Source organism: Strix uralensis, chromosome 7 (assembly GCF_047716275.1).
Source record: "Strix uralensis isolate ZFMK-TIS-50842 chromosome 7, bStrUra1, whole genome shotgun sequence".
NCBI classification, from domain to species: domain Eukaryota; kingdom Metazoa; phylum Chordata; class Aves; order Strigiformes; family Strigidae; genus Strix; species Strix uralensis.
The window spans coordinates 22,386,263-22,408,323 of NC_133978.1; the positions used below are offsets into that span (position 1 = coordinate 22,386,263).

Genomic DNA, 22,061 nt, shown 5'->3' on the forward strand with positions numbered 1-22,061 from the left:
GATAGAGGAAAAATAGAACTTTTCTAGCTAATTCTATTTAAAAGTGATTGAGAGAATGAATGGAAACTCATGTCCCATAGCTTGGGCAGCTCACTGATGCTGCCAGTTAGTGACACAAAAGGGTGGACTTTAGTACCTTTAATCATAAGATATACCACTGCTTGAACCCTTGTGCAATGAGATGCTACTTGGAACATGTGAATCAGTCAAGATCTGATGCAAAAGGTGGACCTTAATGGTTAGTGAAAAGGAGCTACTTGGTAGAAGGATAATAACTGAAGGAATTTACCTCTGCATAGATATATTCTATCCCAAACAGGGTGCTATTCTTTCTTTTAGTGCAACAGTGTTTGACAGATATATGAGAGATTAAATAATTTCTTTGTGGATGGAGCTTTTTTACTGCAGACTTTCATTCAAAAATCTGAAGGGGCTTCTTGCTCTGAGTTCTAAGACTAAGTCACATAGTACACTTCTTAGGAGCAGTGGTGAAGAACAGACAGTAACTCATCTCTATCTGCTTGGTTTAGTGTTGTGATAGATCTTTTAAGACCAGGTATTCAGAAGTGATCTGGAAAAATCTTTGAAATCAGTTCGGGTCATGTACAAATCCTTTGTTTTCACAGAAATGCCAACAAGAAAGCACTGCTTTACAGAAACATTAATCCAACTCAGTAAAATTAAGGTACTTTGATTCTGACCCTCAGAGATAATATTCATTTCCTGTCAAATTTGCAGCTTCTCAGTGACCTTTGTCAGACTCAAGGAGTAACGAGCAGAAGCAATGTTGAGCCTGTCAGCATAGAAAAAATAGTAACAGACAGTAAACCAGGTGGTCTTGCACTTCAGCCATTTCTTCTGACTATCTAGAGTGACAGTTAAAAACTGAGGAGAATACATTTGTGGTAGTATATGACTGCCATTCCTAGGTATGATAAAAAATCATTTGGATGTCATATGGGTATGTAAATTTGCTTAAAAGCCTTAAAACTCCCTAAGAGACAGTCTTTGAGTCAGTAAACTGTATTTAGAAGATACTGTTCATGTTCATGCGTGGGACTGGTACTAAGCCAGTTCCCATCAGACTGTATACAGTTTGACCAAGTACAAGGTGGATTTTCCTTTTATTAATATGCTGCCTGTTCAGTGATGAAAGATAGCATCGTCGCATGTTTCAAAAACTAAGTAAAGCGAGACAGGTTAACATCCATTTTAAATGTGGCTCAGGGTATTCACAGGGGGTTTTCTACCTCAAAAAGAAAGAAGTTTCCCCTCAGACATCTCTCATCCTTGTCTGGCATTTGGAGCTATGGCTTTTAAGACTCCAGAGTGTCATGCCAGCTCTTTCCCATTTGTGATGTCAGATAAGGAGATCTAGATCTGACAAGGCTGGGTAAGGGAAAGAAAAGAACTTTTGAGAAGAGAATCAAAGCATGATTCAGTTCTGTGTCATCATTCTGGCATGTTTCTTGTGAGTACAGACAAAAAAAATCCTCACATGATTAATTATGTAAATTACCTATATTTTTATTAAATAATATTATTGCTTCCACAGCTGGATTTGTCCTGTTTTTATCCATGTCTCTCCTATGATGAACTGCTGTCATATTCACTGTTGTAAAACTAAAACATTGTGCATCAATAAGGACTTTGCACCTTTTTAAAAGACCTTTATCCCTATGTTAAATTTAGCCTAAACTAGTTGTTCTCACTGTAGATGTTAACAGTGTAACACTTTCCAAGTATTTGTACTTTTTAAAAATGTAAATTCTTTCTAAACTGAAAAGGTCTCTGACATAGTTACATATGGCCCACAGAACATTTGAGATTTGTCTGCCTTTAGATTTACATTACTAATGTCACTGCTAATGTAACTGTTAATATCACAGTGAATTCCTAAATTACTGCACTGCATTATCTGCACAGGGAAATTCTTCAGGTATTTGGCCAGAACTTCATCTCCCTTTGTGTTGTGTAGCTAAGGCTTTGGGAGAAAGGAAAGGAGAGAGAAAGAAACACCCTGGCAGTGGGTCCTCCAGCCTGCGCTGGTAGCTGAAGGTCAGCTCTTTCCCCTGAGCACTTTTCTGCAGGCTTTGCTCCAGCCTTGTCTCCTGGGGGATTTTTCTTTGCTGAGCCTGATTACAGCACAACTTTTTTTTTTTTTTTAAAGAAAATGCACAGCCTGTCTGCATGTTCTTTTCCAAGGTTATTTTTGGGCTTTTAGTAAGAAGTTTGTTCATTGATCAATCAACTTCTGAAGCTTTCATTGTTTATACAGACCAAGCAATTTTCTTCCTGTGCTTCCAACCCCACAGCCTGCCCTTTCATTTGTCCTGTTTCTCTTGCTGTTCACTTTCTCCTTAAAAACCAGCCGGTACACTAAAATCTTGGTAACATATCCTGGATCGAAGAGACAGGAGCTCTGCCAAGAATCCATGGCTAACTATACCAAAGATCATGTAATGGTATCATTTATAATGTGGCACACAGAGACAGCTTTGCCTTTCTCTCAGGTGTCTAATGAGCGTTGTATTATAGCACTGCACAGTAGCTTAGAAAAATGAGGAGACACTGCATTCAGCTATTACTGTGGGGAAAAAAAATATTGCAACTGAATGTAATTTGGTGAGCAAGAGGTCTGTCAGACCACCAGAATTAGCAAAAGGATTCTTAACATTACAAAGAGATTTTGTTGCTTGGCTTCAAATGGTCGGCTTGCTAGTGTATTTTCTCTAGAAGGCAATAGTAGCCCTGGTGGGAGGAAAGCTCGGTGGCTTCTCTTACACACAAGCTGTACCAAGGGGAAATGTGAAAAGCCTGATGGAGATGATAAAATTTATGTGGGGCATTTAACTAGGCCGTATCTATGTCCATGTTTTTGGAAAAGTAGAAACAGTTCACACAGTTCATAGTGCTTTCTTCCCTGTCTACTTGCAAAGAGTGCATGAACACAAGTTATTCTGTAACTTCGTAAAACCCAGTTATATAAACTGTCAGCAAATTAAGTTTTGCTTGTTAAGGTCAGTGGGTGAGAGTTAATCAGCAAAATGTTGTGATAGAATGGGAACGTGCTGGCAGCTGGGAAGTGTGCATCAGGAATTTGAGGTGTCATAAATTTATGAATTCTTTATTTTTCATAACATTTTAAGGGAAAAAAATTGTACAGATGATTTTCAGAAGCAACTCAAACTCTACAGGCAATGGGTTTTAAGCTGATGGATGTGTACCCTTTCTTTTGAAAGCTTGACTTTAAAATCCTAGGTCACTCAACTTTTTGAAAGTGCTACTTTTGATGCCTTGATTTCTACATTAGTAAAACTAAATCTGTATGATATGTTAGGAAGTTAATTCTAATTTTCTATGAATGGCTGCTAACTTTTCAAGTGAGAGGTGCTCTGAGATTGAAAACTAAGTTTGCTTTTTGCAATTGCACACAGAATTATTGCTGTATCATTCTTAAACCTAAGGAAATTAACATCCTTTTGCAGTGAACCCACACTGCCAAAGGTTCAATGTTTTTGCACATCTTGAATGTAACATAATCATTTTGAAGATGAATAACAGTGAATTAAATTCAGACACCAAGTTTTGAAACCATGGGCTCTTAGGAGCAAGAATTTGGGAACTACTTAAGCAGACTGGGTAAATTGCTAGGTGACATTTTGCCCTTAAAACTAATCTGAGGCAGAGCTGTGAGCCCAACTACATTCTAACTGCACCTTCAATATCCTGATTCATGGTGCAAGTTATATGTGTTAGGAAAATCAATCCATGCATACAGAAACACACAACCTGGTTTCCTGGCCACCATTAATATTTCCATTAAAATCTCATTTTACTGGAATTAAGATCCATGAAAACAACACATTTTATTCAAAACAAGGCAGTACTGGTATTGACAAAGCTGCTAAGTTAATGAAAACAATCAATTTTTTTGTATGCCATTATGCTTTTATTGGATTTATTTTGAAGTAAACCAGTAGGTTCATGTAGTCAAAACCTGTGTCCTTCTCTGTTTTCTCATGGTTTTATATATCTACTTTCCTGTATCCAGTCAAAAATGGAGTAAAATAGTAATTAAAAGAACCCAAAAGTTATAAGTGAGGTTGTGATACACTGTAACAGTAAGTGTCTCTGAAGAATACTGTAGTTCAGTCTGGTGGATGATTTCTATATGTAATGAGATGCAAAGCAAAACTTGTGTCACTGGGAATGAACAGTCATTCAGAGAGAAGAAAATGCTATCCAAAAAACTTGCCCATCAGACATCAAAAATAGTAGTTGAGTTTTACAAAAACAATATGCATGTTGCATTTGATGTGCTAGTATTATTTCTAAGTATTGCAACTGGGTCTTTTGTTTGCTGAACATGTTGAAAACAAATTGCTTGTTGACTTTGAAATTGTCCTGTCTTGGTTTCGTTTGGTCTGGATGCAGAAGAGCTGAATTCCTCTTTACACATAATAAACTAGCTTATTCTGAATCCAGTGAAGCTGCTTCTCATTCATGTTATAAAATCAAATCCCAATGTCCTAATCTACGTGTCTGCCACCATTGTTGTTCTTTTTAAAAAAGTCTGCATAGATATTTCCTAGAAGAACATATAAGAAAGCTGAAGAGCTCCCAGGGGTAGGGAACAGTTTGTCTTTGTAAGATTTGTGTTTAAATATGTGATGCACAGTTATTTTTGTGTGAAATCTAGTTAGGTTAATGGGGTAGGCTCCATTCCTAATTGGGAACAAATTGCTGTAAAGATCATTTATGAGAATTGAGATACTTCTTTAAGACAATTAAGAAGCAATAAAGTAAACCTTCAGTTCAGCAAAACTTGTAGAGAAGTGTTTAAAATTAAGTGAGTGTTTCATGGCATTGCAAGATACAGTTTTGTTTAAGAACAGTGCTTTTAGAACAAAGTGTAGATCATGTCAATATGACTCTCCATGTGCTTAATGTTAAATATATGCTAAGTTACTGTGTTGGTCTTGGAGCTTATGCCTAATAACCTGCCCTTGGTGGTGGTCCCTTCTTTTGAATGACAGCTGATTGCTCTCTTCCTTCACTGCCAGTGTTGTGGCAGGAAAACTCAACTGTGGATGGCCGAGCAGCTACTCAGACTGTTCAGGTGTAGAGCTTTATAGAACAGCCATGCAGTTGCACTTTAGCCTCTGGCCTTAGAGGCTTCTTTTCTGGGCCAGATTTTTAAACAGAGATTTGACAATTGGGAAAAAAAAAAAAAATCAGTCACCATGTACAGTTTTAGTTCCAGCCCACTGACTTCATTTCTGTGTCCATTTCAGCTTTCACAGGAAATCCAATGTGCTGTGGTTGATCATATCCAGTCCCTGGTGAAGTCAGAGAAGAGCCGTCAGGTGATGTGTGGATCTGGCTTGCTGAGCGCCATCATAACTTCCTGTCAGGATGCCTTCCGCAATGAGAGTCATCCACTGCATCTGCCCCTCACTAGAGTGTTTGAGAAACTTGCATCACAGGCTATTGAGCCAGATGTGTTAAGGTATCAGATTGTATCTAATGGAACCAATTTGCTTTAGTGGTGCAAATTTTTTGCAAAATGTGTGTAGTAATTAGATACTTTGTGTAGTACTCTAATTCAGCAAGACGCAGCCTTTGTTTCAAGTCTCAGTTAATGCTACTTACATCTTGATCACAGGATATGTGTAGGGAATGACTTACTGAAGATGGTACGAGTCTGTAGTGTTCTGCCGCATCTTCTCTGCAGGGATTGTAAAGCTATTTATGAAAGGTCACTAATTAAGTAATTGCAAAACTAGGGTTATTCTTTCCTGGTGGTCATATGGAGAAGCTTGTTTCCTGAAGAGTAAAAGTGACTTTCTCTTAGCTGGGATCCATGACAATGAAAGATGCACAAATAGAAAATGTAGTCTTGTTTCTCAGTCTCTGTTGTTTCTACTTTGAGGATGTACTTTCTTCTTTAATGCTAACAAATTCTAGGCATGAGAGTACCTAGAGTATCTGATAGAGATCAGAATGCAGATGAAATTGGATATGCAGTGGAAGGTTGGTTTTCTTTTACTCAAAAATAGAACAGAATTTCTTAAAAAAACCCAAAACAAACCATAGATTTTTCTCTGAAAAATTAGTAATATTCAAAAGTATTGCTGAAGAAAATAAACATTTGATTTTTTTTTCAGTAGGAAAACCTTGAAAGGGGAAAACAAATGTTTGTGATGATACAATGGAAAACATTCCTTCTGTTTTATTTGGGATGTCTTTAAAACTTGGTATCCGATAAGAAGGTTGGTCTCCAGAGGGCTGATCTGTATTTGCATGGTTACTATGACTCCGAAGTGTCTGGCTTGATTGTTTTCCTTTTTTTGGTTGCTTTCTTCTTTTTTTTTTCATGGTAGGCAATTTCTTTGGTTGGGAGGTTCTCCACCACTACCTTCCAGGCCCAGCACAAACAAGCCCAAGGTCCTTTCATGTCAGGGGAGTGATTCAGCTAATGCAGCTTGGAATGAAGGTAAGCACACAATGAACAGTCTGTTGCTGATGCAGTGACAGGATTATAGATGTGTCTGTAATGACAGGAAGGAGTTGGAGGAGGTTGCTCCAAGACACAGTGAAGGTGGAGTATGCTTGGATGTTTTAGACTGGGTATTGCCCAGGTTGGATGGTACTTGACCAACACTGAGAGCTGATATAATGACCAGCAGGGTTCAAATTATAATACATGTACTCAAGCCAGATGCTGATATAGACTCAGACTTTTCTGGATCAGACATGGAAATGATATATAAAAATACTAATCATATTCCACAAACCAAGGGGACCATCTCCTAGGTTTGCAGCATGTTTTCCCTGTGGTTTATAGCTAGAAATAGAATAAAGATGTGAATAAGGAGCACTGCTTTTTGTAATCCCTAGGGTATCCTAGTAGTCTGCCTTGCTTATACAGGCCATTTTCCATCCAAGTCTTTCTCTGTTCTAACATATTTTGCAGGTGAAAGGCTACAGTAGTAGTATTTGGTGCTTAAACTGTTCTGATGCCTATGAGACACCTGATACAGCACCGTACAGATTTGGGTCTTATATTCTTTGCAGTCATTCTTGAGATCTAGTCCCACATGTTAGCTGTAACTGCTCTGTTATGGCAGAATTGAATGGTCTGTGTATAAGAAAAATGGAGCCAGTGGGTCAGGAACCTTTTTTACTAGAGGTGAAGTTTGGAGCTGCCTGAAGATGTGTGGGGAGAAAACATGGCTATCACTTCTGTAAGCTCATCTCTCCTGCCAGCCTTCCATTTTGAAATTCCTTCAGTGCAATATTTTTGTGTATTGCTGAGGATTTATGCAGGTTGCTGAGGATGTGTTACTTGAAGAGCATGCAGTTCTTAGCAGTGATGAATTGAATACAGGCAAAGCCTCAGGTTGAAAAAAGTATTGCAGACACTGATCTGGTTAGGCACTATGTTGATCTTGTAGGTTCAGAAGAGGACATGGTGGACAATAAAACTGATCCTCAGACAATTGTATCCATCAGCAGCTCTCTTTGGGTGTCCAAGGGATCTGCATTGGCACTCCGGACTGCAATGAGTCTCATCTCCATGGCGTCACCTCGAAACTTCCAGCTCCACAGCACTTCTTTGGCTCCATCATTTGTGGAGTTTGACATGTCCATGGAAGGATATGGGTATTGCTGCTGTTGCTTTTCTCTTTAGCTGCTCTGCAGTCTCTGAGTCTTTATTCTAGAAACATCAACCAATCACTTCTCTCTCCATCTTAATCAATCCTTGTGCCCCATTGCTGCCTTCCTTGCAGCAATGTTGCCAACATATTTTGTTATTGTCTTATTGCTGATAGACTAGGCTCTGCCTTGCTACCATGATTCTGCAGTATTAAGTCACTTGGTGACATTGAAGGATGATTTTACCTTTTTGATGAATGGGTGCTTGCTTGTTTTTGTAGGTGTTTATACCTCCCTACCTTGGCCACTGTCATGGGACCCAGTGCAGAGCAATCTGTCTCAGGAGGAATTGGCATGGGTAAACACTTTGACTCACCTGCAGCTTCCTGAAGGCACTGACTTTTCAGCCCCACTGAAAGCATTCAACATCTGTAAAAAATAGCAGCAAATAAGCTATGTATTTCAATCCACTCTGTCTCTATGTCCCAGTCCAGCTCTAAGCTGTATAACTCAGACTACTCACCAAAATGCAGTATCAGATGCAACTTAATAGTGTAGTGCATTAGCATTAACATTAGAAATATTAATTTAAAGCAGGCTGCTAAGAAAACAGTCTTAACAAGTAAGAGCCACCAGATTTTAGGGTAATCTCCCACAGAAGGAATAGAAAGTGTCACTTAATATGAAATGGGATTCTGCTATAGATCAAAATCCTCTATTGGGTGAACTGGGAAATGGCTGTAATTCTTGCTTCCTGAATTATGTGAACTTTGAAAATACTTGTTTCTGGCTCAGTGCATCCCAGTTGATGAGCTCCATGTCATAGAGATCTAGTAGTCATTTCTCATCAGTCAATTTTAGGTCATTTATACCTGTGCACACACTCATATGTGTGGTCTCTATGATATTGAAGATAGACAGTGAAATCTAATAGAACAGAACAGAAATTTAACTTCACATTCTAATGCTGGTTCTTACATGCTTTGGGCTAAAAATGAAACAAGGAAGCAGTTTGCTAATGTCTGCACAGGGAAACCAACTTCCTTACTGCCTTTTTGTTTCCTGTCTACAGGCGCCAGAATGTTCCCTCCCTCAAGTGGCCTGACACTCTCTTGCTGGTTTCTAGTTAGCAAGTTTGGTTTGGTGCACAACAGTCACCCACTCCGTTTCCTCACAGTTGTGAGGCACATGTCAAGAACAGAGCAAGAATTTGTTTGCTTTTCAGTAAGCTTCTTCCCGCAGGACCTTTCTTTGGTCATTTCCACAGAAGAAGTGGAATTCCAGCTGCTCGGTAAGGCTCTCCTCAGTCTAGCTGCAGTGCTGTGTCCTCTGATTATCTGGAATTTTTCATTAACAAATTTCTCTTCTTATAAGTACCCAGGACATTAATAAGACTTTTAACGTCTTCAGTTTTCTTCTGACAGCCTGTTGTGATTGTATTTCTTGGTCATATTTCAGTTTTAAGTTTGCTGTAGGCATTGAGAATAATTTTGTGGCCTGCAATATATGACAAAACTTACAGATTTTCTAAGAAAAACTTTTGAGTGTCAGTTATATGGCTGTGTGCAGTTGTGAGGACTTCACTTGAACCAGCTCATTCCTGCCTGTTCTGTGTGGCAGTAGGCAGGTTTGGAGAGTAGGACCAAGGAGTTTGGGAGTGATATAGCTTCCTAATCAAACAGCTTATTTCCTCTCCTCACTTTTAGAATGTTTTCTATCATGCCAGTCTATTAATCTTTTTTCATTGTTGAGATTTATCCCTTTCTCCTTATTGAATACAGTAGGTACTGCAGAGGAGGTTGGGAATAGAATGTGAATAGTAGCTGGGATTTTTCACACACAGCTGACGTTGTGTGAGTGCTCTGATTCCCTTAGATGACGTTAAAATTCCCAGCTTGCCTTTTTTCATAAAAATTACAAATTAATGTACAGAGTTTTATAATCTCATGGACTCGCTAGGAATTTTTTTCTGTGTCAGCTAGCTCAATGAATATCCTGATGGGTTCTCTTCTTAGAGAATATGTTGGCTTTATCCTGGTTCAGTCCAGTTTTGCAGCATTGAGGCAGCTAGCAGGTGTTATTTGGGAGTATGGCACATTGTATGCTGGAGGGATATTGAGAGTTGTGCAGGTCTCAGGTCCTGATAATAGATGTTCAGGGAATGTTTTAAAGACATTGAACAGAATAGCACCAAGTCACTCTATACCCAGAGAGACCTGTTCTTCGTGTCACATTTGATAGTTTTGTTCCAGAGGCAGGGGAAGGTGAGAGAGACTTTCTGTTGACTGCCCCCTATTTTTGCTGTTACAGATGTCATGGAACCTGAGGGCGAGGTCCTAAATTCCTCCCCATTTCCAGGGCAAGTCCAGTTTGGCTGTGGCAAGCTGCTGGTCACTGGCCAATGGCATCATCTCACAGTGACAGTTGCTAAGGAAGCGAAGAAGAACTGCATTGTGTCAGCTTATATAAATGGTCAGATGCTTGGCTCTGCAAAGGTAAAGGCTCTCTGCATAGATCTTGTGCTTGACATTTGCCTTTTATTACTTTTCACTTTCATGTCTCCATGCACATACCATGAATTTTCAGTATTAACCTGAGAGACTCAAAGCATGGTGATTTGCATATATAACACATGCACCACTGCGCTCTGCGTGAGTGGAGTCAGAAATCCATACAAACCAGGGTGTGTTTGTGCTGCTTTTCAGAAGTATGGTATCAGCTTATCCTGATGCTTTGAACTAGTCACCCTCTACCCCCTCAGCATGCAGGGCAATTTTGAGTGGTGACACTCATCTGAGAGTTGGGGTTACCTAGTTTGCAGGTAGCTCAGGGTTATGTTGATGAAATTCAGTTGTACCCTCAGGCCAAAATTTTCTGAATTGACTAGTGATTTTGATGATCTCTCAATTTACACCCAAGATTTTCAGAAGTTGCCAGCTGTAAAAAGTATATCACATTAAAGTGTGACCAGAGAACCCTAAATGGAAGGTGCTTTGCATTTAGGCTAAAACCTGCAAAGGTGATGAGTTATGTAGGGAACCTCCATTTTTGAAGAAAGGCCTGGAAAAGAGGAAAGATCATGGAGTAATAAGCTTCTCTGACTGGACAGCTCTTTGCAGGAATCTCAAGACTGATGGAATTTCCTCAAGCATCTCACACTGGCATGTTTCAAGCTGTCATCTTCCTGTTACACCTATTGAACAATCAGCTGATGAGTCAGTGGCCTTTTTCTCACTGGCACTCTAAGAATTCAGGAACAGATAGATGTTCCACTGGATTAGTTGTGCAGTGTGTGAGATAGCTCTTGAATTAAATTAATACTTCTTTTTCTGAGTCAATAGAAATGAAATAAAAGTTTCAATTAGGAGAAATTTGTAAATTTCAGTTTTATCAACTCATTATTTCATTGCAAATGTTGGTGTAGCTGGTATTTCTCCTAATGTGCCATTTTTTGTGATCTTCGTGTTGCGTGGGAGTCTGTTCTCCAATGGTAAATTTCTCAGGTAGCAGGAGATACCATGAGAAAGCAATCCAAATGCACCTGAAGGGTTCCTAATATACAAGATAAATGAGAAGAGCCCCTGGTTTATATTATCATTATGCTCCTGGTCTTGAAGCTAATCTCAAATAATTTCTGAGATTTGATTTTTGGATTTTGAATGCTGCAGGCTGGCAATGTTGAAAATGCAGCCTATTTCTACTGTAGCTCTTGTTGGTGTGGTGTTTTTTTGATTTTGTTTTTGAGTAGAGTCCTTTTATTAATTGAAACTTGTAACCTTGTTCTCTTTCTTCTAGTTCCCATATTTCAAATCAGTCTCAACACATGCAAAGCTCACTTGTGTGTTTTACACTTCCCTTGTAAAAGCAACCTGTTTAATTCCAAATATTCTCTTTCCCATACTTGAGAAAAATGATCTGTCTTCTAAATGCCTTTTGGGACCTATATCCATTTCAAGAATGAAAATTTAATTTAATTTGCTTCCTTCAAATGAGACTGAAAGTCATCAATAAAACTAGGCCTAAGCATTGCAACTGATTAAAGAATTCAGAGCAAATATATTTAACATACAGTGAAACAGCTCATAATAAATAAACCAAGCCTTTAGTAAGTAAAAGGTTGTCCCAGTGCTGGGGTCTCTGACATGGTGCAAGCTTTCATCTTGATGTGTACGGTGAAGAAAAGATTGTGTAAGAAATTAGAATTGCACAAAGATTGTTAACAATACCAAAAGCTATTTTTGGGTGGTGGAGCTAGGGGTGGGGTGGAGATGGGTTACTATCTAATACTTGTGCACTCAAGTTTCAAGTCCTGCCTCCCAATATTGACCATTCCTGTCTTCTACATCTCAGTAGTCAGAGATCAGTAAATGCTAGGAGTCTCTCATCCTAACAGCAAATTCTTAAAGGCAGGGCTAAACCCTGAAATACAATATAGTTTCTCTCTACCAAAAAAATTCCAGCTACTCCCTATTAGACCTGTCCACATTTAAATAAAATAATAGACTCAATTTAGGAGACTGAATCCTTATTTTGAGACCAAAAATAAATGGTCAAATTTGCTAAGCTCTGTCGCTTTCACTGAAGCGAACTGATGTGCTTGGACACTGTTAATTCTCTAGGCACCTAGTACAAGGTGCAATCTGTAACTTGGCTTTCTGTGTTGAAAGTTATAGCCTGAGTTATGGAGTTTATAACAAGAAAAATAAGTCTGGGGTCAAGATAGGGATTTTCTTTGCCAACACTTGAAATTATTTTTTGAACAAAAAGTAGGCTTGAACTTTCCAAAATGCTTATCTTTGTGATACTTCTGAAAGTCCAATTTCTAAACAGTAGTTGATAATTGTGTTGCACAGCTGACTGAGACTTCATTGAGGAAAGAGGTGGCAGGAAGTACCTTCCAGGGACAAGACCTTAAAGCACCCCAAGTGTATTGGGTCCCCTCAGTGTATTCTTCCTCTGTTGCAGATGCAGTACCTCCAGCCTTTACCAGGTAGCTGTATTTCCATGGAACCCTCTTCCTTTATTGATGTCTATGGGTACATAGCTACTCCTCGAATTTGGAAACAGAAGTCCTCCTTGACCTGGCGCCTTGGCCCTACATACTTGTTTGAGGAAGCCATCTCTGTGGAAACCATGGAGGTGATTAATAAGCTTGGCCCACAGTATTGTAGCAGTTTCCAAGCAGTACAGCTTCAAGGTATGTCATAATTCTCATATCCACCACTATTTGTTTGTCAGGGCAATGTTTTTTTTTATTCTTACAATCTGCTATTAGTATTCCAACTGTGCCTAGAGCTCACTCTGAAAGCCTGGTACTCTGCGTTACTGAGTGTTGTACAAGATTGTAGTAAGATACCATGAGGATCTTGTAACATACTGTAAACTGGGCAGAAAAAGAAGGACAGGAATCAAGCAGCAGAGAGAGCTGGAGAGTAAAGAGGGATAACATGTTCTTGAGGAGATGTAAGATTGCCACTTCTTGGACAAACACTAAAGCAGCACCTTTAACTGAGATGTTCTGCATTTATGGTGCTACAGATAAAACATGGCAGAAAAAGCAGCATCGTCTTTAATTGCAAATGCCTGCAAGGTAGGAGGGAGCACAGTGGAGAGAGGAGTAGGGGAATAAGTTACATTCCATTTAATGAAGAGGCTTTTTAACTAAAGTATACTGTTAGCTTCAATTATTAAACAGGCAGACAAAACATTTCAGTTATTGATTACTGTTTGTTCAACAAGTAGTGCATTCACCTCTGTACTAGAGCTTGGGATGAAATGGGATGGTCATCTCCCATTTGAAAAGAGCAGAATAATCTCATCTGGTGATACTCCAGCCTAAAGCAAAGTGAAAAGACTGGCTGAAAGTACTCCTTCAGAATGCTGTCTATCTAGATGAAAAAAATCTCTAAGTAAAGCATAGGAGGGGGTTGTTGAAAGAGAAATTATATCAAAATACAGACCTAAAATAAAATTATTATCAGTAGAAGTCAGAGGGATTTGATTTTTGAAGTGTTGAGTCTTTCTGAAGTCTGGGGTGCTTGTTCTCTGCACACTGGTCTTCCCAGCTGGACTTTAGTACTAACCATGGATTGTGGCCATCTGACTCCAGCGATGCCCTGATGCAGGTAAATCACAGGGCACTATGCAAGATGTGATCTCATCATTGTGAAATGATATCTCAATCTCTCTCTTCCCACTCCCCTGCCTCTCTTTGTTTTGTTTTGAGGGTGGGGAACGGCAGAGAGGGGAAGTGTTACCTAACATCTCCCTATTCCATCAAAACAGCCAAAGAAACTTTTCTAATGGAAATTTTGACTTAAAAAAAGTTTCAGCACAAACCCCCAAAATATTATGGTTTATTCCTTTGAATGGATTTAATGACCTTGTTGGAAATGGCAGTTTGAATTTTTTCAGCGGTGTTGTGTCCCATCTTAACCAGTGTTTCATTGCTTCTCACTAAGGAGCAGCAGCGGTGTGGAGGTTTAGCCAAAAGCCTTTCCTGAAGGGAGATAGGTCACACAGTCTTGGGACATTTACTTCTAGTTAATCTTCATGAGGAATATGTGCTAGTTCTTTTTGCCTATAAGGGCTGTAGCACCAGCATTAGTAAACAGTTTGAAAAATCAACTTATCCCAGTCTATAAAATCGTCAAAAATACAAGATTTTTTTTTTAAAAAAAGGATATACATAGTTTTTCCAAGTGTAAGCAGGAATAGAAAATTCTTTAAAGAAAAGCATGTGATAATTTCATACAATCATTAAACTGCCAAACTTGGTACTTTATGGAAGCTCCCCATATGTTGTGAGTTGGCAGCTCTAAACTTTTCCCTCTGTCCTTTTTCTTCCATATGAATCCTTGCTCCTAGTACCCCTGAGAAAACTCCCAGTAACATGGAAGGCCTCTGAAATGTTTTCTCTGCCCAGAAAGGTTTTTTTATATTGTGTGGACACAGAAAGATTTATTATGGACTTTTCTGAGCTTCATGAGAGGATGTAGGATCTACACAAAGCAGTAATCAGAGGAGACAAGCCAAGCACATCTCCTAGTGGTGCTTACTGTGTTGCAAAGGGTAAAGGCTTTTTTCTGATTGTAGTTAAGTCAAAATCAAATTCTTATCTAAATTTTCATTTCCTCCGGTTGTTTTGCATCTGCCTCTCTCCCATCTCACACGTTGAGCATGCAAAGTTCCTTCAGAGGTTTAAAGTCTCTTTTGTTTTAGGTGAGGACCAGTACAGTGATCATAATCCTATACCTCTGGTAGCAGAAGAGAAGATTTCTTTTGGAATCAATGCCATGTGCTCAACTCTCACTACAATCCAAGATATAAAGAGCTCCTACAATGAAGTGGATGGCCGGCTGATTGCCAAAGAGGTCACAAATTCCCCTCATTTGTCTTAAACATGTTTTCTCTTGTTTATGATTGGTTTCCCAGAGCAAAGTTTGTGACTTTGTCTTAGTTGCATACCTTTAGTGATTTTTTTTTTTTCCCAGCTTATCTTCCCATTCCTTAACTTTATTTTACTCATGGTTTTGTTTTGATCTATGGAGACGAATAGATCAGACAGTGTGAACACAATGTTAAAAGCCTTGATTGAAACAGCAATAGAGGCCATAGTTTTCATGTCTAAAGATAATCTGTTTCAGTCTGGGATTTCTTAATGCCTTTACAATGACATTTCACATGCTATTCTAGCATTCTTGCCAATGCTAGACCTACTGACATGTCAAAGAAATGAGGCTGTGGAATATTTTAGGTGTGTGAATGTTTGCCCTAAAAATCAACTTTGAAGGAAAAGTGGTTTTCATAGCCTAAAAGTGATAAAATAATCTAATGTATTAGACCATCTGCTTGTTACTTTTTCTCTCCGCAGTGCTACCACAGTTTTTCTTAGGATGTCTTTTATCTGTTTTAGATCGGGATTAACTCTCGGGACAGTTCAACTCCAATATTCCTAGCTAAGAATGTTGCTGGACACCTCTCAGGTTCCTTGCGGACTATTGGGTCAGTTGCTGTGGGCCAATATGGTAAATGCACTATGCCTTAATATTTCATACTTTTTAAGAGTTGGACCTCTCTCTGTCCAATAACAGATTTAGTCCATGTAACTTCCTGGTAGAGTAATGCTGCAATTTCCTAGGGGTACGAGTGTTCCAGTCCTCTCCAGCTGCTACTAGCCTGAACTTTATTGGAGGCCCTGCCATTCTCCTGGGTCTCATTGCTATGGCCAGTGATGACCACACCATGTATGCAGCTGTCAAAGTCCTGAACTCCATCCTGAACAGTAGCCCAATGACAGAAAAATTGATGAGGCACATGCATGGATACCAGGTAGATACTCTTTTGTTCATTCATTCTGGTTATAGTCTTTCCCTTGGAGAACTTTATCCCAAAACGTATCAATGGCAATGAACCAAACATATCCTGGCTATTAGCACTTATGGTTGGAACTTTCTAAGTTATGAGAACTTTAAGAGGGGGCATATAGGAGAGTGCTCTGAATTATGTGCTTACAATTTCTGGGAACCTCTATAACAGTATATCTGCTGATGGGAAGGTGAAATCAGATGCCTCTTGGTCAGACGTGATCTAATAAACTAAATAAGCCAGTGTAGCAGATTTGTGACTGACCCACCCTTCACCTTTTACCAACACACCTGATCCATTCCACAAGAGACCACTTCTCAGACAGGTCTGCTTCCTCCCCTTGGTTCATCCAGCCCAAGATTCCTCTTTACACTGTCCAGTGTAGGGCTGACAATGAATTCCTATGGCTCAGTCTTCATTGTGTATAAGGAATTGTGCTGATATAAATAAGTGCTGTCTGGATTTCATTGATAAGGTCTGTCTTAAATTCATGTTTCAAACCTGAAAGCTGTGCAGACTGAAGAGTTTGGTTGTATTTAAGCACTATATGCATAAAATTGGATGGGTTAAGGTTCAAGTGTGACGTTTCAGTTCAGTATCATTTACTTTATGCTGTGTAGGGTAAGCAGAGACTTATGGAACAGAGAAGACTCTTTAACAGAGATGGTTCCAAAAGAGACTCTTAACATTAAGGCTTCGTGAATGATTTATTATAAACTTTCCATTTTTCCAATTTGTGAATTGTTCATAAATTGATCCTCATTCATATAAATATATTTATCATACTTAGATATTGCTTGCCCAATCCTTTCTTGTAGGTGAATGCCAGCCTTTAGATTGTGTACAAGCTGTTCCTTTTGACTTTGTGATAAACAGCGTTCTCTCCATGTGACTGATCATCATGTTGCAGTGGGGTGGTTTTGCTCTTTGCTTGGCTGGCTGAACCTTTTTTCTTTTTAACACACAGCTAATAAAAACATGTCTTGATATGTATTTTCAAATGAATATCTATTCCTCCCAACCTGTTCAAAATATAGTGGCTTTCTGAACATTTTTCTCACTGTATCAGGAATTCAATGAATAATCAAAGATAGACTCAGTTGAGAAACTGACAATGTTTCACACAAATGTCTTTCATTTAAAGAAGTCAACATTATTTTTTTTTTTAAACTAACACCATTTGCAATCACCTAAGACTACATCCATGAAGAATAGTGTAGAAAACCTACTGCGGTTATTTACAATTATATTTGTATGTTGCTTTTTGTAAGTTCCATTCAACATAATATGGCATGTATTTTGCTCCCGTTCAATGCCACAGAGTTGTCAAACTCCTTCAAAAACTTGTCCTTTCACTTACTGCACAAAATTTTATGCTTGGATGAAATCTTCACTTTTTTCATGATGCTCATGCAAGATGTATGCAGGCATGACTACTACAGCCAAGTAAATTGCCTTTGTCTTTCAAGACAAATTCATTTGTCAAGATTCAATTCATTTTCAAGACAAATGCATTTGTCTTGAATTAAAAAATAGTGTTATATGTTAGTTTATAAATACAGAATTATGCTCAGCAGATACTTATTAAGTATTTTTTCAGTTGCTGACCTATCTATTGAAGAGGAAGACACAGCTCTTAAACAATAGGATTTTACACTTAATGTTCTCTCTGGTGGGCACAGCTGAGTTTGGCTTTGAGTCTTCAGTCATCAAGAATTACAGTGCATTCCAGTATATTCTCTGCAACTTCGAGGTAAAAATGTTGATGTTAATTTGTGGGTTTGGCTGTATTAAAGATGGCTTTATAATATGATGTTTGGTTTGTTTGTAGCACCTCCTGGATCCAAGATTTGAGATGAGATGGTGTGTGGTGATTTTCCATACTGTGGCTCACCTGGGGAGGTGGTAGCTCCTGGAATGGCAGGTCCTCTGTCACCATGGCTCCCCATTGTGCCCAGGTGCAGTTTCTGGAGTGTTCCTGCAGACCATGATGGCCTGCTCCTCAGGGCTAGCTAAGGAGCAGCAACTCCTCACACAGGCAGGGATTTCCCACTGCCTGCAGGTTGTCATTGCAGAAATGACTGAGGGTTTATGATGTTATCCACCCTGAACTACTTGTAACTGTTTCTCTGCCACAGGCTACTGTCCTCTCAGTTCAGCAGAGCAGTAAAACCTCTGCTTTCCTCTGTCTTTCAGCTTTGGATGAAAGCGCCAGAAAATCTTGACCTTGCTCTTTTTTCACATCTTGTGGAGATCTTGCAGTCCTCCAGGTATACAAGCTAGTGTTTGAATCAGAAACATCTGGGACAAGCTCATCTGTAACCTGAAGCTGGAACTGTGAAGTGGATAGCAAAGGTCCAATCCTAGGTGGAATCAGTGGACTCTGAGAGTGAATAATTCTTATAATGATCTTTCAAGGCTGGAGTTAGTGATTTGATGAGCTCCTGAGATAACTGTTGGGCCAGACTGGGAAAAGCTATCTGGTGATCTGGTTCACATGAAATCACTGCTGTACAATGAAAGTTTAAATGTCTGCTGGGGAGTGGAAATCTGAGTGTTTGAATTGAGTATGAGATAATAAAAAAAAATATATAAATGAAGTTGTTTTTAAAACCAAAACACAACTCAGGAAGACTTTTTTATAACAATGTATTTTCTTAATCAGCTGTACTAGATCTGAAGAGACATAACATGGCAGAGGGGCAGGATGACAAATATTCCTTTTTTTAGATATAGTAGATATTCCTTCTTTTTGGTACCAGAAAGCTCTGTACAGAACTGTCTGGTGTCCCTTACTGAGTTTTACAGGAATAGCATTTATTAACACCAACTCACTGCTTGAAAATTCAATAATGTTGTTTTCTTTGAACTCATTGAAATGCAGCAGTTTCTGGGGGAGAGGGCAAACAGGGAAGGTAAAGAATACACAAAGAAGTCTTCAGATCTCCATCACTGACATATATTCAATTTGTCTGACAGTGTTTGAAATGTTGCCAAGACAACATTAGAAGCCAAAGGTGCAAAGTATCAGTGCAACCTGAGAATCCTGTTAAGTGAAACCCAGCAAATTTGGTTCTTTCCAGTAAAAGCTTTTAATAGTCCCCTTGCTTTTTTACAGAGATGGATGTCAGAATGCTGCAGTTGCCTATCAGGTGCAAATGGTGCCCAAGCTCATTTTCCTCTTCAATGATCCTGAAATCAGTAACTCCAGGATCACTGTGGTCTGCACTATTCTCTCCCATCTGTTGCAAGGATACTATAACACAAGGGATGTTCTCAGGTAACCTTCAAGTCTATAGCTTTTTCTCAGTTTTCAGATGAGCTATACTCCTGCCAGTATTGGACAGAGCTCTGTATTAGAACTTCTCTCACCTCATCTTTGGTAGGAGCCCCCAGATCTTTGGCAACTGCAGGATCCCCACTGATAGAAAACTCTTTCATGCCTTCAAAACAGAGTTCAGTCCAACCTTATATTTGTGTGAAGCTGAGTTGGGTGATGACCCTTACAATGATGGTACAAACAGTTCTGCTGGTATGACTGGGACTACTTAAAGTCTGTACTTAATATTTGGTTTCATTAAAGCCTGCCCCTAAAGTATTGCAATTTCTATAGTATTGCAACTTGACCCCAGTCAACTATGTACCTAATCCTGTTGGTTTGGCTTATATCCCAGTAACAATCCTTTTTGTTCTTGAATTTCAATCAGTTAAGATATGTTAGGATTTCATGAAGCAAAAAATTTAAATCCGTGTTTGCTTTTCACAGAATGTAAGCACTGCTCCATTTTACACTCCCAGCCTCATTGCATCAGCCTGTAAGCCTATGAACTGAGGAAGGTCCACAGAGTGCTGACTGTAGCCACCTAACTCCAGGGAAATGCACTGCATAGATGACAGCTCTGTTTTCAAAGCACTTTGTCCAAATAAAACGTAGAAACAGAGTTCTGTGTCAAACCTGTGGTCTCTGCAGTCAGCCTTTAGCTCTGTTGAAGAGTATGAGCACCTCAAGTAGTTACCGTGGAGTAAGCTAATATGTAAACTTACTGCTTGCCAGCTGTTTTGTGGAATTACCTGTATGCATGTTCCTAGCCTGGGCTTGTATGAGTTAGCCTTTTCTTTTGTCATACATGTGTGAGTAGTGGATTTAGTATATCAAATTTGCCACATGGTAAGGAGTGTGAATGAGCATTTTTCTTAAAATATCATGATTTGTTATTCCATGGTAATTTGATTGGTTGTCAGGCCCATGAGTGCTGAGCGAGTGGATAAAGACAGTCCCTATCCTTCCAGCTCCAGGACAGCAGAGAATATAGCAGGCTTTCAGCAGTACTGAAAGATGCTGGGGTTTCTGCTGGTCCCAGACTTTTGACACATCTAATGGAAATTGCCGTGTGGACCGTTCCTGCAGAGCAAGTGGTGTTCTGTCCCTTAAGAAATGCCCTTCTTGTGGGCAGGAAGAGGTTATGCGCTTTCACTAAGTGTGTATGTCACATTAATCTATCTATCCTTAGAACCAAGTAATCTGTTAAAGCAAACTACAGATGAAAAGAGATCGCCTGCTGAGGTTTCTTTGCTCTCCTTATGTGCTTAGAAACCAAGTGGTGGTAACAGTGATATCTGAATGCCACAGGCAGTTCAGAATCTTTCTATGAACACAGTGCTTAATTCAGTATTGCTTTCCCCATGGTGAAAGACCTTTAAAATCAAGACATAAAGAGAAAAATGTTTCCATAGTAGAAAAGATATTACTTGGATTTGTAGATAGATGTCTTTTTTATTTGCTTCCTAGGTCATGAACTTTTGCATTCCTATTTCAGCCCTATTTCTGCAGTGATTTAGAATTTCCAGTAGTTGTTGTTAAGAGTGATTGTTAATGAATATTGAGATTTGCATGTAATCTTAAAGTAATTAAATGAATGTCTGTCTGTCTGCTGACCAAAACTGCTTCCCTTTTTCTCTGCAAGGATTGGATTGTTCCTTGTTTACACTTTGAAACCTTCTTCTGTGGATGAAAATCAGATTTGCCTGGATGGTGTGGCTGAGATGTCCCGTGAAGGTGAGGAACTACCTTTGGTGTATGAGTTCTGATAAATAGCTAAAGTACTTCCCTTCTTCCCCAGGGCATGATGAACTCTAAATGCAACATAGTGCTTCTGCCTCCAGTGGCAGAAAGAGACACAATTCAAATGACTTAATCTGGAAAGGGACAGGTTGCATTGAGGTGACTGAAATTTTGGGAAAACTTACATAGCTACAAAGACCTGATGTGAAGAATAGTGAAGTGACAGTCACTGTGTATATATATCCAGGAAGGCCTGACCTACCACAAAATCCTTCTCCTGCTAAGGGACTTCCCCTTTTGTCATCCCTGCTAATAAGCCAGCAGTACTTTAGCTGCATTGTCCAGAGCCTACACATGTTGGATTTCACAGATATACACAGAGATGAAGGTCATTAAATTGAAGTTGCCCCAAAACTGATGTACTGGGCTGTTATGTGGAATAAAATTTCACTTGGCATCCTGGATTTTTGGTGAACGCTTTGGTACACTTACAGTTGCAGCAAATAATAATGTGGAGCTCTGCACCTTTTAAAGTATCCATGTGTTTATGTCAGTTTTGTGTGTGGGAACTTTCAGTCAGCTGACTCTTTCACTGTGGTCTTTCAGTTGAGACTATATTAGTTATTGCACCTTTAAACAATATATTATATTAAGCAGATATGGATAACTGTAGTTTATATATACAGACACTACAGCAAGGCTATAAAAGTTAGATTGCCTGTTTCCATTTCCCTCTCTAGTTAACCTGAGATTATTTCCTGTGGATTATTACTCAATATGTAGTCTGGATGAGTTTTAAGTAACTGAAGAGAGGACTTTGACAATGTAAGCACTGGTCATTTCTGATGTTAGCAGGAATTATGATGTCTAAAATCTGATGTCTGCATCTTTTTACTCTACAAAAGACTGATATAAGTACTTCCACTGGGCTAGTCTGCTGCAAACAAGGTTGTTCATCAAAGCAATGAAA

The 22,061-nt window shown here is 39.1% G+C and overlaps 1 protein-coding gene across 3 annotated transcripts in view; it reads left to right on the top strand.

Annotated features, from left to right (window-relative positions):
- The window catches only part of WDFY4 (WDFY family member 4), a 148,592-nt gene that overhangs the window by 32,619 nt on the left and 93,912 nt on the right, over nt 1–22,061 (top strand). For 2 of the 3 annotated variants that reach the window (XM_074874849.1, XM_074874850.1), the window contains exons 14-27: nt 5,298–5,512; nt 6,387–6,499; nt 7,461–7,668; nt 7,944–8,020; nt 8,735–8,953; nt 9,973–10,157; nt 12,628–12,859; nt 14,884–15,035; nt 15,578–15,689; nt 15,803–15,993; nt 17,630–17,782; nt 18,226–18,299; nt 19,148–19,309; nt 20,994–21,085. In XM_074874849.1, the coding sequence (XP_074730950.1) occupies nt 5,298–5,512; nt 6,387–6,499; nt 7,461–7,668; nt 7,944–8,020; nt 8,735–8,953; nt 9,973–10,157; nt 12,628–12,859; nt 14,884–15,035; nt 15,578–15,689; nt 15,803–15,993; nt 17,630–17,782; nt 18,226–18,299; nt 19,148–19,309; nt 20,994–21,085 (2,185 nt within the window). Of the gene's footprint in view, nt 1–5,297; nt 5,513–6,386; nt 6,500–6,979; nt 7,174–7,460; nt 7,669–7,943; nt 8,021–8,734; nt 8,954–9,972; nt 10,158–12,627; nt 12,860–14,883; nt 15,036–15,577; nt 15,690–15,802; nt 15,994–17,629; nt 17,783–18,225; nt 18,300–19,147; nt 19,310–20,993; nt 21,086–22,061 lie in introns of those variants that run through there. The other variant, XM_074874851.1, reaches the window with a different exon arrangement.